This window comes from Python bivittatus, unplaced genomic scaffold (genome assembly GCF_059951505.1).
Source record: "Python bivittatus isolate LINGU-HERP-01145 unplaced genomic scaffold, Pbiv_v1 ctg000220_np1212, whole genome shotgun sequence".
In the NCBI taxonomy this organism is placed as follows: domain Eukaryota; kingdom Metazoa; phylum Chordata; class Lepidosauria; order Squamata; family Pythonidae; genus Python; species Python bivittatus.
In genome coordinates, this window is record NW_028277048.1 from 26,068,215 (window position 1) to 26,083,580 (window position 15,366).

General features: G+C 37.7%; 1 protein-coding gene across 1 annotated transcript in view; it reads right to left on the bottom strand.

Moving 5' to 3' along the window:
• The window catches only part of CA10 (carbonic anhydrase 10 (inactive)), a 364,325-nt gene that overhangs the window by 57,631 nt on the left and 291,328 nt on the right, over window positions 1-15,366 (bottom strand). Inside the window, exon 5 of the mRNA XM_088138547.1 lies at window positions 13,158-13,343. Within this exon, the coding sequence (XP_087994673.1) occupies window positions 13,158-13,343 (186 nt within the window). The remainder of the gene's footprint in view (window positions 1-13,157; window positions 13,344-15,366) is intronic.

Here is a 15,366-nt window from a genome sequence, read left to right on the forward strand (position 1 = left end):
ATGCCGGTGAATCTGACAAGAATTAGATATGCTAAACCCCATCAGCAAGACCAGGGTAATTTTCTTTACTTCTAATCACCTCTGGACTACTTACCCTGGCTCTATGATGGGATGTACTTCAGGCAGCATCAGAAAAGTGTTCAAGGAAGTGTGTTTGATCCATTCACATGAGTGGGGTAGAAGCAAGCTCAGGAGGGTGGCAGAGAATTGGGGACTAATGGTGTAATTCCTGGCAGTCTAATGGGTGTTATTGGGACAGGAACAAAGTAACTAACAGCCCTTTGAAGGAGACCTGGTCAGGAAACAGACTCCATGTGAAATACCGGAACTCTACATTACTGATATGGGCTACGGTGACAGAATCTTGAAAGTCCCTCCTCCCTTTTGTACCAAAGAGAGTTAAAGCAGAGCCAGTTTAAGTTTCTTTCTTACATTTTCTTCTTTTTCGGGGGTTAAGTCATGTTTTGCTAACATGACATTCATTCTACAAGGTCATCTCTGTGGTTCTCTATACTGACACACATGGCTGAAGGAGGAAAACAAGCTGAAATTAAACCTGGGTGGTGAGGAACACATTTGCACTATGGTGGTTATTGTGCCAACTGTAGCCCTTCCTGAGCCAGCTGGATTTATTTGTTTGTTTGTTTGTTTGTTTGTTTTTGAATTTGTATGCTGCCCATCCCCCCCAATGGGTGACTCTGGGCGGCTCACACTTAAAAGGTGGATTTGGTGACTGTTATCCACATCTTGGTTAGAATGCATTTTAACTAGTGCAGTATGCTCTATGTAGGCTTACACTTGAAAAGTGTCCAGAAATTGCAACTGTGCAAAATGTGATGGTCAGGCTGCTGACTAGTCCAAGGTACAGACATCATATGAAACAGGCTGCCAGTTGCTTATCAGATACAATTCAAGCTGTTGGCATTGACCTTTAAAGCTCTAAATCAGGGGTCCTCAAACTTTTTAAACAGGGGGCCAGTTCACGGTCCCTCAGAATGTTGGGGGGGGGGCGGACTATAGTTTGAAAAAACCATGAACGAATTCCTATGTACCCTGCACAGAGGATCCCTTCTGTGGAGTATGAGGAGAGGAGGAGAGCCGCTGGACCCGGCATACCTGTCATGTAGAATAGTCCGGCTCTGCGATCTCCCTCCTTGTGCATCGCTTGCAGCTCCCGACACAGCCCCGACACTTCTGCTTCTGACAGACAGTGGCGGCGGCCAATCAGGCAGGCGGGCCGGATAAATGACCCTGGCGGGCCGTATCTGGCCCGTGGGCCGTACTTTGAGGACCCCTGCTCTGAATGACTTACGGCCTGACTGTACTGCTATGAACTTGTCACTTAAAGAACAGAAGGAGCTCTTTTGAAGATATCCCACCGCAAAAAGCTCGGAGATCTGGTGCCTGGAGAGAGCCTTCTCCTGCATGGCTTCAAGCCCAGGGAATACTCTCTTCAAGTAGAAACATTTGGTTCCTGTTCCCTCAGTACTTAGGAAAATGGCAAACACATTTCTTTCACCAGGCTTTTAATTGTGTTTAATTGTAACACCATTCCATCTGATTCTAAAACTTGTTCTCTTTCCAGAACTTGACTCTGTTACTTGACTCTGTTTCTAAGCTACAGATTGATTGCTTAATTATGTGCCGTCAGATTGATGTCAGCTCTTAGCAATCACGTAGATAGACCTTCTACAGGATGATCTGCCTCTCACCTGGCCCTTCAAGTTTTTCAACAGTGCACCCCTTGCTGCTGCAATTGAGTCCATCCACCTTGCTGCTGGTCGTCCTCTTCTCTTCTACTTTCCCCACCTTTATGGACTTCTCAAGGCATCTATGTCTTTGCATAATGTGTACAAGATATGATAATTTGAACCTGGTCATCTGTGCCTCGAGTAAGAACTCTGGATTATTCAGAGAACTTCTTACTCAGAAGTCTTCTTCAATACCAAAGTTCAAAATTCAACTGTTGCTTCCATAGAGTGTCACATGGAAAACCATTGCCTGTATAGTTCTGACTGGCATCTGAATATCTTTTCCAAGGCCTTCATTGCTACCCTACCAGCTGCTAGTCTGTGGTGTATTTTTTGACTGTTGGTTCCTCTTTAAGTTGATCTTGAAAGGCAGAAACTATCCACAACTTCAATATCTTCATTGTAAAATCTGAGGCGGTTTGCTCTATCAGTTGTCATTAGTTTGGTGTTCTTTATATTTAATCTTAATCCCAACTTTTCACTCTGCTCCTTGATTTTCATTACTGGAGCTACAATTCATTCTAATTATGCTTATGGTACATAAACCCCAAGCAAATGTAAGATTATTCATGCTACCTTGATCCTCACCTGCAATTGTCCTACAGGAGGAAGTAGGCAACAATTGCTGGTAGGTTTGTTTGTGACCTTCTACTTTTTTAAAAAACTGAATTTGAAACCAGTGTCAGCTTTGCAGGATCCTAGCATATGTGAGGGGCATCCAGCTGACCCCAACCCTTAAGACTGGAAGGGCATTCTGGAAATGTATTCCAATACATCTAGGAAGGGCCATATTAATTCAGTTCATAAATCAGTATCTTCTCAGTCAATTATCTCACAGACTTGCAATACCACTATCAAACTTGCAGCCTGGGTGAGATCACATGGAGGTTCTGACTGTATGAACTAGTAGTCCAGTAGATAGTGTGGCTTGGATGGGGAGGACCCGAATATGCACCAGCCTCACTGCCTCTTTTCATGTGATTAAATTGTTTGCAGAGAATCAGATAAATAAGATGAATTACAAATTTGTTCCTGGATCTTTAGCAAGTTCATTGGGATTACTATTCAGACTGTGTGTGCTTTGAAATTGATACAGAAAAACTGTTTCAGACCTTGAGCATGTACAGTTACTTGTTACTCATAAAATCAGTTCAACTTTTTTTCAGATCTCCATGTCAATATGAAAAATATTGGGGTGCTTTAAGAGTTAAACTAATCTTAACAAGTCATCTCTTTCAAAGTACCTGCAAGATTGTTTCCAGCTCATGTGGAAGCATTTCTGAATCATTTTCCAAGTGTGCAAAGAACAAAATTTATAATATCTACAGCATGCAAGTCTAAACCACTTCAATTATCTGAAATAAATAATGGCTTATGAGTATCATTTAATCAGAATGAAAATGTGACCTGCTTCATACTTTTCAAACAAATGTTACTAATGAGTCTTCAATTATCTTAGTGGTGTTTCTTTGCTGGATTGTGTCTCAGAGCTTTACACTTCAATTATCATCTTTACCAGAAGAGGTTTCTATCATAGCATCTCCAATAGGCACCTTACAAGAATTTTAAACATATATTTCTGCTCTATGCTTGTCTCAAAGCTAAATTATGATGCTGATACTTGGCAACTGAAATATTTTTCCAGGCTGGGAAAATCTAATCACAAAGATGTTTACATGAAGAATCAAGCAAAACATATCTTATCGTTTTGCTACAACTGAAACTACAAGACTCCCTCAATTTCATCTGCTCTCCTATAAAAGGGACATTTAGCTTTTCAATATGAAATATTAATCTTTCCCTGAAAGATCCAAATTGGTATCTTATCTGGGGGAGAAAAATACAAATTTGGATCTTTCCTTGTACAATAAGAATAGACCTGAATGTACACAGCACAATTTTGCTTAGCCATCCGCAGGAGCTCAGGTACCATGTAACTACGCTTGTATAATGAAATTTATATATGAAATCTAATTTTTCTTCTGAAGCAGCCCAGTGACAAAAGCAGTATTACATATAAGACCCTAGGCTCTCATCCTGTTATTTGATTTGTAAAAACCAAGGTTAAAAAGAAGAAATATCCCTGCACGCTACACAAAAGAGAAATTCAAACAAGAAAATAGTCAGTGAAATAGCAAAGAATCTGTTCTTTGCTTAAGAAGGTTCACAGCTTGTTGCTGTTGTTTTTAAATAGTTCGTAGGGCCGCACCACAAACTAATGACCTGAAATATAAATGGTGAACAAGGATGAAACTTCCAAAAAACAAACAAAAAAAAAGCCCAGAAAGTATAAAACCTAGTGAACTGGAACTAGCTATTTCCAGGGCATTTGTCACAATGACAAAACTTGCTGAAAAATGAAAGCAGATACTCAGGACTAGGCATAGTTATTGGTCCATATTGGCACTGCGCTCCTTTTTTTAGAAAAATATTCAACCTATTAAGAATGCTTACTGCATGCAACATTGACCAACATAATATTTCATGCAAGAATAATGGTTCAATTAACCTGTTAGGGGAGATAAGTACGTACCGTATAAGAGGTGGAAAATGAGAAAACAAACATTGCAACATCAAGATTCTGCCCTTTTTGTAGAGCCCATCGACTAAATGGCTATGTATAAGAAGTAGATGCTTGCTTCGTTATTTTGACAAAACCAGTGGATTCTGCAGACGCCTTTGTTGGATTCTCTCTCATAATACAACACCATAAAACATAGCTTATAAACCATATTGCGCCATGTGTTAAACTAAACCCAAACCAAACAACCTCCCCATCCACATTAGGGTTTGGTGCAATTAAAGAAATAAGAAGCCAAAGGTTCCAGGGGAATCATCTGTTGTTCCTTCTAATCTTTTCTATGTTGCTTTTATATTTGGCCCTGCCTCTCACTCTCATTTTTTTCTCTCCTGTTTCAAATCTTCTCCCAACCCATTATGTCATCACAGCTATTCTAGAACTAGTTTAAACTTCACCTTCTAGCCCCCACTGCCATTTAGTTCTGCCTAACCACTTCCATGCCTACAGCTGGTGTCAATCCTTAGCTGACCTTGGCTGATTCCCCGCCACTAAACGTAAGCAAAGTTGGACCTAGTTAGTCTTTGGATAGAAGACCACTAGGAAATCTCATGGCTGTAATTTTTTTAATTAAGAAAACGCAGAAGGTGGCAATGGCAAATCACTTCTTCATTGCCACAAAAACTATGCAGATATGTTCACGAAGTGATCAGGAGTAACTTCATGACTTGAGGGCATCTTTTCATTTAAAGCATTTCCACAATACTTGCCATTCCAACCCTGATTTTACCTTTAGGTTGTTCATTTTGATAAGTTTGAAGGCTTGATGTCGACAACCTGAAGTAAATCCCTTCAAATTGCTAAGAAGATTTCAGCTATCCAGTTACTTAATAGTTTCATGTAATTGGGAACTGCTTTATGTACAGAGATATCCTGCAATGCAACACATGTAATAATCTATCGACCACCTCAAGCATTCTGGCTGAGTTTTTTTTCCAAATTTCTTTTTTGTAAAATTTTCTGTTTTCTATCTTTTTGATTCAAAAGCTGGTCCAAAGTGTCTTTGAAAAATTTAAAGAGTTCAATGACATTATCATATGGACTACAAAATCCATTTGATTCCATATTATTCCATATATCACCACATGCTGATACTCAGGTTAGAATTGCTCCCTGAAATGGTATATAATTCAAGCACTATACAAATCAGCTGATCTTTCTGTTGCTCGGACTAGACTATTCTCATGTATGGCTCTGCTTCAATGAGGATATTTTCAGAAAGGGAAAAAAAAGTCTGCTCCACAAGGCCTATTATGAGTTTAAATGTGCAATTAAGATTTAATCAAATTGCTCACACTAATCAGTCAGCATACAACTTACATAAAAATGTGCTGATATTTATTATATATAAATTCATTATGCACAAACAGATGATCTAAATGGATACAAATATGTACCGTTGCTTGATGCTGAGGCAAAGGTCAAATGAAAGCCATAGATGAGAATAATTTAGGAATGAATTAGCTAAGAATGGATTTTCCATACTTCAGAGTAATAATATCCTGCTATACTGATGGGACTTCTCAAATGTTGAAAATGCAGTTTAATTATACATGTTGAAAGAAACAATATTATCTCTAGAAATCTCTTGGAGCAAGTAGGAGTGATGCAGTGCAAATTATTGTCTGCATATGATGTAATCAACATGGTTCCTTCTGCAGCTGAGGGGGGTGCAGATTAGGGACACAGCCAAAAGGAGGCAATTTGCCATTGTCTTTATTTGACATGTTTGTGCAATAAGCCTGCAACATGTCATCATCTTAGAAGCTCCATCATAAACTCTTCTGCAATTAATGCAAAATATAGGAGCTAATACCTCTTTGTCAGTAAATATGGAATGAGACTGTGGAGCCTAGAAACCCCACACTGAAGAAGAGAGATGCAAAAGACCGTGCAGCTGAACCAATGCATTAATTCTTCACACGGTTTTGCTTAAGAACCTACAAAGAAGAATAGAGCCATATGTGGAAAGAGAAATGCCAGATGGACAGACAGGTTTCAGAAAAGGGAGACAGACACAAAACAGCTAATAAAACATGGTTAATGGAGAGAATTAAAGAATATAAGGAGGAGGTTTACCTTTGCTCTATTGACCACAACAAAGCTATTGGTTATATAGATCATGCCAAAATGTGGAATATATTAAGGGAATAGGTGCATGGATGGATAAGCTGAACACCTGATTATTCTTATGAAAACCTTTTATGATGAACAAAATGCTACTGCAAAATTGCAGTCTACAAAAAAACCCTGCAGCCTGGAGAGAGAGAGGTTTGTAACAAGGAAAGGAGTGAGATAAAGATCCCCACATCTGTTTCACTTTTACAAAGAATACATTATAACAAAAAGGAAGCCTGGAAGAGATGGCAGCTAAAATCAAAACAGGAGTCTTAAAAACACAGCTTGAGGTATGTAGATGATACAACCTTGTTAGCTGAAAGTGAAGAAGAGAAGAACTAATAGTAAAAGCAAAAATGGACAGTGAAAAATCTGGGTTAATGTTAAATATTAAATAGACAAAGATAATGTCAAGCATTTTTGTGAACTTACAAGTGGTGGTGAAAAAATAAAAATGAATGTGTTGCTTTTTTGGGCTCAAGAAAATGTGCTAGAGAACTAAAGAGATTTATTCTACGGAACTATGACAAAGTCAAAATCATGAAGGAAAAGGATGCTTTTATGACAAAAACGATCAGATGACTTAAAAATGGTTGTGAAAACTGGACATTGAGAAAGAGTGGGAGAAAGAAGATGGCTGCCTTTGAATTAGTGGCCTGAAAAGGTTACTAAAAGAATCATGTAAGAAGAACCCATCATTTGGTCCTGGCCCAAATAAAGAATGAGTACTCCCTTGAGGTGAAGATTAGCAAGCAGAAACTCACATACCTTTGACATGTTATGTGAGTGAATGTATTATTTGTTTCTTTATTTACTAGTGCTTATATGCCATTCCAGTCTAGCAGGATACTGAGTAATGGACTAGAAAAAGCTATTACGATTAGCAAGGCTGAGAAAAATAGAAGGGGAAGGCAACAATTAAGGTGGGATGGATTGGATCAGAGATCAATGTCCTTGAAAGAGTTATAGGTTACCACTGAAGAAAGATCAAGATGGTGGGCATTTGTCCATACAGTCACCAGAGGTCAGGTCTGACTCAGTGGCACCTAACTAACTTAATGTTCCATAACACTATCTAAAATTGACAATCCCACTTGCTTGACTAACTCCATTTGCTTCTTAAAATATCACCAGTATAGTTTGATTTGGTATTCAGTAAACTGCCACATTGATCTTTGTGGCTGAAGTTGAAGATTAGTCTGCAATCTTCAGAGGTTTTACTAAACGGCTCATACTTGAGACATATATTCCCTCTTTTAACTCTTTCTTCTGGGGCTTAATTTTCTGTTATTTCAGTGCTTTTTAACTTTGAGCCAACATGCTTAAAATTGACCTGTGCTATTTTCCAGCAAAAATATCTACCATGTATTACAGATACCTGTAGAATTTTACAGATACAAATTTCAGCAGAAAGAATGCTAGAATCCATCCATCCATCCATCCATCCATCCATCCATCCATCCATCCATCCATTTTTCATATGCAAAGTACTCATAGCAGTATGGGAATAAAACAAAGTCCAAGGGCTTGCATTCAAAACATTTTTTCTTGAGTTTGGTAATTTGTATTAATTACTGCATGGATATCTATGTGGTTAGAAGCCCATCTCTAAGCATTAAACAAGAGGCTATTTACATATGAATTTCTTGACAAAATTAACAAATTTTTCTTTTTCTTCCATCTCCCCTCAGAAAAGATGGGGGAGATGGAAGAAAAAACCTTGTGATCGTTTTGATTTGAAAATCAACAATAGCAAATTTAGCAAACTCCTAATGCTTTCAAGCCTGTAGAATTATTTATGCCACTCCAGGAAGAGACTAGAATAATTTGATAAATCAAAGAATTTGGGCAGATTATTATAGATGGCATATGCCAAATCATAGCTAACCCAGGTCAGAATCCCAGTTCTTATATAGCATTAGGTGGATAATCACTAATATTGCCAATAATCTGTTTTGGAGGGTCATGTAAAATCCATCATCTTACTCCCAGATAAATTATCAAAACCATCATCCATCATTTGACCTGGGATGAGCTGCCACTAGTTGATATACATGCTTTCCTGGCAAAATAGGTCTCTATTTGAATGTACTATGGTCCGCATGAGTAATCTGGAGAGATTCTGGATCTCCACATGAAGAATCCCTTGTCTGTAGCCAACTCACATGCTGCTTATGTAGTTGGGGAAGATCAGAAGAATGGAGGGAAACTTACCAATGCATCAGAATTCCAGGGGACAGTCTACTTTGTTTTGAAAACATTCCCTGCTTTAAATTTCCTCTAAACTGTGGATAGAACATGTGATTATCATGTCAGATGCATGTGACCCTGTTCTTCCTATGTGACTAATTGTGCAGAGTACAGAATGCCTGAGCAGGCTTAGGAATATAGGACCAGCAGCCTCTAGCAAGATCAGGAAAGAAACGTGACCAAGCCATAAACAGATGCTCTTTTTCATTTTTTGGGTTTTCAATCTGATTTTATGATGCTTATTTTAACATTCACTATTGTACTCTATGTCCTATAGTGTTAGTTTTGTCTGTGTTACTGGTAGTAGCTGAATGTATTCCAAATGATGTTATTTCTTTGGCATTGTCTATCAAGCATGTGGCATGTCCTTTGAGGAGATGGAAGACAGGAGAAAGTTGCGAACCTGAGATAAGGGAGAACTTACTGATAAATACCAATAAGGAAGACCAAGATTGGAGAACTGCAGCTTGTATTTACCTTTTATGCCTTCTGTCACCTGTGTGACTATTTTACATATGAGTAGCTCCCATGTGACTGGGATGCCATATACATGAATCCATCCATATCAAAGAGTTTGAATTTCACAGGCCCTGCTAAAAACTTATACCTTACTTACCCATAACTATAATTCTTCAAGTGATCATCTATGTATTTATATATACTCTAGTGTTGTGTAGTAACTCAAGTAGGAAAGTTCTAGAGCTTGGAGTGGGTGCTCCACCCACCCCACAGCATCCCACAAAACAATCTTAGAGCACAACAACAATAAAACTACAAAAACCATAAAGCAGAAACTAAAAACCTGGCTGCTTAATCATCTGGCATGCTTTTACGATGCCTCAGTAATGGAGCTTCTGCTAACCAGTACAATTCTGATGATTCCATAGCAACATAAGACTGAGATAATGCCTTCTTACTTTAGAGTGTTCCCTCCAAGGTATTATTCTGAAATCCTATAGAGGAGGATGGGCAGGTGGTGTACATTCACAAAGAACTACTTGAAGAACTATAGTTACAGAAGGGTAATCTCTCTGTTTACACATATGGGCCATTAACTAGTATCTTTACCTGGAGGCAGGACATTAGGAGAGTGTAGAGAACAACATCTCTCTGCCAAATGTTGCACCCTGCCAGTTTCAGTGTTGAGGTGATAAAATTTGGTAACCATAGATGATTTGATCATGTCCCCATGGGGGAATGATGATGATGACCAATAAGAATGCTGTTTTCCAGATAAAAAGGGTGAAAGTATGGCCTGAAGGGGAATGCAGACAATCAGGAAAGTACCGGTGATAAGCTCCAAGATGGAGCCACAAAGACAAAGAGCTCTGAACATCATTCAAAAAATTTCTTCTGCTTGAAGTGTAACAAGAATCCAAAATCTGGGGGAGAGGATAGGTAGAGTTTGGAAAGCTGTGAGCTGTTTAGCAGCAAAGCCTTATGTGTTGATGACATGTGGGTGGCCCACGTGACTGAGATTACTGCTCTAGGGTATGATGGATAGGATACCACAGGCTTGAAATTCTTCATATCTGATGGAATACCATTGATCTGTGATAATGGTAAGGAGGTCCTGCTGGAACGAGGGTTGGATCAGTTCTCAAAAGTCTACACAACAGTCTGAGCTTTACTGTGGCAAAACTGTTCTGTTAAATTTAGCTATGCCCATATCTTTCCTTCAAAAGAAATCTTCTATGTTCTCTAAAATCACAAATTCTATAGCAATAACTTTATTTGTGATCTCCAATTACATCCATGTAAAATGAAATATGGTATTGTTTTACTGCTGATTCTTGCTTTCTTTTCAGCCTAATACTAGTTTTCTAATTATTGCCAATTATTGGCTATTTTGTAAAATTCTCTCTCTCTTTTCTAAAACAGCAAATTTGTCCACTCATCCCAATATTTAAAGCTGGTACATCAGTGTCAGGAGTCCAAGACATGAGTAATGTCATTAAAATACCACTCCTGACTTTGCTGTATCAGCTACTGAACTTCGGAAAACAAAGAAAATGATCACCATCAATTATAATAACATCTTTTGACAAGGCTGCAATTAATTTCTTTCTTTTTTAAAAAAACATTACTTTTGTTCCATGATGCCAAAAGAAATGGCAGGCATTAATTGACTTATCACCAGTCAGTGATAAATGGTACAGAATGTAAAGTAGTTTTTCATCTTTAGCTGGATAAACTGCTTTGCTACTAGAATATTTTAGTGTTACAGAAAGAATAACAATAGGATATTCAAGGAGTCTTTTATAAACATTTGCAACAGGATGAGTTTCTTTATAGTAATACGTTATGATGCAGCATGTATGTACGAGAAATGCCAATCTAAAGTTATCTAAAACATATATTTATACCGAGAAGTAGAATGGCCTCTTGCCCTTTTTCTACGTTTTGCCCTTAGCCTGAGAGATCATGCCATTGCTAATGACTTATCTTTTCAATTATGGATGCAGTATGAACTTTAGCTTTCAATGTATAGATTTAATAGTTTCCAAAAAACCTCAGCATGTTCTCAAAAATATCTGTAAATTATCTCTCAGCGCAGTGAGGAACTGCATTCTGCCACACAAGCCCATCCAGGCTATAAAACCAGCAGGCAAAGCCATTTCCTTGGCCTGCAACCCTCAAAGATATGTTTGGAAGGAAATGCAGCAAGGGCTTTCTTGGTCTCAGCTGCTCTAGCAACAAGCAAACGTATTTTTATTTGGATAGCCATTTGGTACTTTCTGCTAGTTGGGTATGAGTTACATCTTTTTATTGATATATTTTAACAGTGTTTTAGTTATGTGTTAACAATGTAAACTGTAACAGACTATCCATTCTACTGAATTATAAAATGTGTCTAGAGTACCATTTTTAAGACTAATGTAGAATAACAATGATCAAGCAATCTCCTTTGGTTTTCCATCAATATCTGATATACAAAACCATCTTTCGAAAGGTTCTGGAAATATATTCGGTTTAATTATCTAGACCTTGGTTGTATTTGCACATTGCATTAAACTATTTCTTTGGCTTTGGCATAGTGCATTATATGATCCTTGCAACTAGGGTTTCTAAACTTATGGTTTTTATCTTAGCATGTTGTGCAAACTCAGCCATGTGGTTTATTCAATAAAATGTGGTTAAAGAAATCATGGTTTACCATGATGTGGCTGATGTCCATTTGTTTGATTCCACCTACTTGGTCCTTGTCACTCTACTTCAAGATCAGTGTCAGTGTGCGTTCTTGTTATTAGGATAACAAGATAATAATAATCTTCCGCTTCCTGTTTTTTTTAATTCTTCTTCCTGTTGACCCAAATTAAAGATTTACCTCTCCCTGATAATTTGTTTTACAGCTTCCCCCTCAGATTTATTCTATCTTATGCCCTGACCCTTTCTTTAAGACAGGCCGTTGTATTTCTCATGGCTTCTGGGTAACCCTTGGAACTCGAGGCAGAACTGCTCTCATGTCTTCAAAGCTTTGGTTTCAGAATTCACTCAATGGCCTAATCTGGACAAGCTGCAGCAGTGTCCCAAATGGAAAACTCCATTTTGAGTACAAATCCTATTCCTTTCTCTGGGGCTTGGAGAAGAAATGTTCCTACTTCATTTCATTTCATTTCATTTCATTTCATTTCATTTCATTTGTGAAGTAAAACTGGAAAATCTATAGGGAAACCTATCACGTTTGTAAATACTGCAAGATATCTTTAATAGGGCACTTGCTGAAAGCTGCCTAAAATTATAAAGGCCCTACCTTTGGCTCTCTGCTTCAGTGATTTTCAAATGCCAACTCTCAGAAAATCTTCCCAAAGCAACTCGTTTATCAAAGAACTCTTGGAATCTGTGGTGTACTAACAGCACACATTCAATTTATGCTCTGTATTCTGCAGAACTGTTACATACTCCTCAGCTGATGATGAGGGATAGTAATGCCTATTACCCTACAAGTATGTACTGCATGTATTTTATTTATGAAATTGCAAGGATGCATTAGTAGTAGAAGAAAAGCAGTCTTAAAAGCTTGCCTGCCAAACTACCATTACTTAATTTCTTACTGAGCAACTTCTCATAGGTTTCCAGGAAATGTTCTGGTTCCCTGGATCTCACTTTGAAAATAACTACTTCTATATTACTGGTTCACAAAGCTACTATCCTATCTCTATATTACTGTTTCACAGAGTTCAAAGTATATCTCTATTGCCAGTAATGCAAATTCCTTCCCCTAAATCCAAGTTATTTTCTGCAAAATAAAGTACACAGATTAAGCAAATATACTCAGATGTGCTTGGTGTAGTCCAACTGCAGAATGTTCATTTTCTAACTACAGACTTATGGATTTGCCTTTCATGAAATGTAGGATTCCAAACCATTTCTGAAACCAATAATATAAACCAGTCCCCTCTCATGGGCATCCTCATATTTTAACTTTTGTTTCCAGGATTTTAAGTGCATTGACGTACCTCCCCAGAAAAAGCTTGTCCGTTCAACAGATGTTCTGATCCCTGGCTGTCTTCACCGCCAAAGTGTAACCGTATTTCTTCCAATCGGTGACTGTATGTCATGGGCCCTCCGGAGATGTTCACCAAATGTTCTTTATCCAGTCGTAGAGAAACATGCCTCCCTGTATTATACATTGTTCCACTGACCTAAACAAAACAGAATACAAAAGTATGATATAAGGCATTTGAAAAAAAAAGTTGGGAAGAAATTAACAATCTCTTAAGGGCTTCATTTTTCTGCTTGGAGCATTATATTATATACTGAATTATTTTAATGTATACATATTTCATGTAAAATATGCAAGATATATGCATGCTTTAGCTAGAAGTGTATGAGGAACACAATAAATATGATTTGTTTGCCTCTAAATAAGTAAGATTCTGAAAGTATTCCTTAGATGAGAATTGAATAATTGCTTCATTACCAAATTTTGGGCCCCAGAAAGGAGAGTATTTGCATGAAAATATAAATTATTTACATTATATTTAAACATATTAAAAAATCAACCCATTTATTCTTACTGAAAATTTCATGAAAACCGTGATTCAAAATAGAGAAGACTAGCTTGGAAAACACAGGGATTCCAAAAATAGGAGACAGCACTGTTTTTTTTACCCTTAACATCCCTAGGTGAAAAATGCCATGTCAATGATGGTTATTTCAACATAACTAATTGAACTGTTTTCATCCAAGATATATTGGCCTTATTACCTAAAGACGTTATGACCCTAGCACTCAATGACAGATCCTGCAATGAAGGAAAATAGGGTTGGGCCTGTACACGTGACCTCTGAGAGATCACAATCTCTGGGCTTTATGGTAGGGTCACTGAATGGCCTTCCGCTAAAATACCTGAGTAAGTTGCAGTATATAAGCCTGGTATTCTCACCCAGGTCATACTAGCAAAACAGAAGTTGAATAGTAAGTAAAAGACATCCTACTTTTTATTAGTTTCATTTCAAAAAGAAGATGATATTGATGGTGGGGAGTTAAAGTAACAACCAACAGTTGGCTGTGGTCAAGAACGTAAAAGTATTTGGAAATACAGTACTTAGCGCTCAGTTATGATACAAGTCACTACAGAATCAGCAGAATTAAACATTTTAAAAGGATGTTTCTTTACTGACACTATTACAAAGGCAAAAGGTACAATTTGGAAAACATCCAACATGAGCATTGCTGGAATGATTAGGAGCTGTCCCATTGTATAGCAACATTCCTGCACAGTTTCCATGCACCTTCCAGAGACATATGTAAAATATTTGATTTCAGGATGGATTGCCCATCTTTGTCCATGTTTTTTTTTTTTTGGTGCCTTTGAGTCAGCGTTGACTCCTGGTGACTGCCTGGACCAGTCCCTGCAGTTTTCTTGGCAAGGATTTTCAGAACTGGTTGCCCTTGCCTCTTTCCTAGGCCTGAGAGAGAGTAACTGGCCCAAGGTTATTCAGTTGGTTTTCTGTCTCAATCAATCAACCAACCAACTTTATTGATTTAGTCTATTGATAATATCAAGTATAAAAGAAAATAAAATAAATAAAAAGCCATTGTAAACATACAAATAAAAACTAGTAAAGTAAAACTATAATACAAATTCATATTAAACTGTCACCCCTACAGTCAACACCAATCAGGTCTACATAATCTGTCCTCTTTGAAATTGCCTTTGATATGAAGAGTGCAGTCTTGCTGGTAATGAGCTGGTTCTTACCCTGTAAAAAAAAGAAAAGTTTCTGCCGGCTGCTCCAGTGTTTTTTATTTTTTAAATATGAATCTAAGTGGTCAGTCCTTTCTACCAAGTACAATTTGCAATCAAATAAGATGTGTGTGGTATCTTCAACAACTGGGGTGCCGCAAATACATAGCCTTTCTTCATATGCAGCTCCTTGAAATCTCTCAAATCTTACCATGGTGTCTAATTGATTGAAACGAGCTCTAGTAAAAGCTCTTCTAAAATATTGGGGTAAGGGAGTTGTTAAATATTTTTTTAGTTGAAAGACTAATTTATGTTGGGCTAGCCACTTCAAGGACTTGAGATGTCTAAGGGATGCTATATCCTCTTGGGCTGCCATGCCCCAAACCCTTTGTTTAAAGCTTTTCTTGGCCTTCAAGTCTGATTGAACTGTGAAATGGATTGAGAATCCATATTGGGAGATAGTATTGATAAGTCGG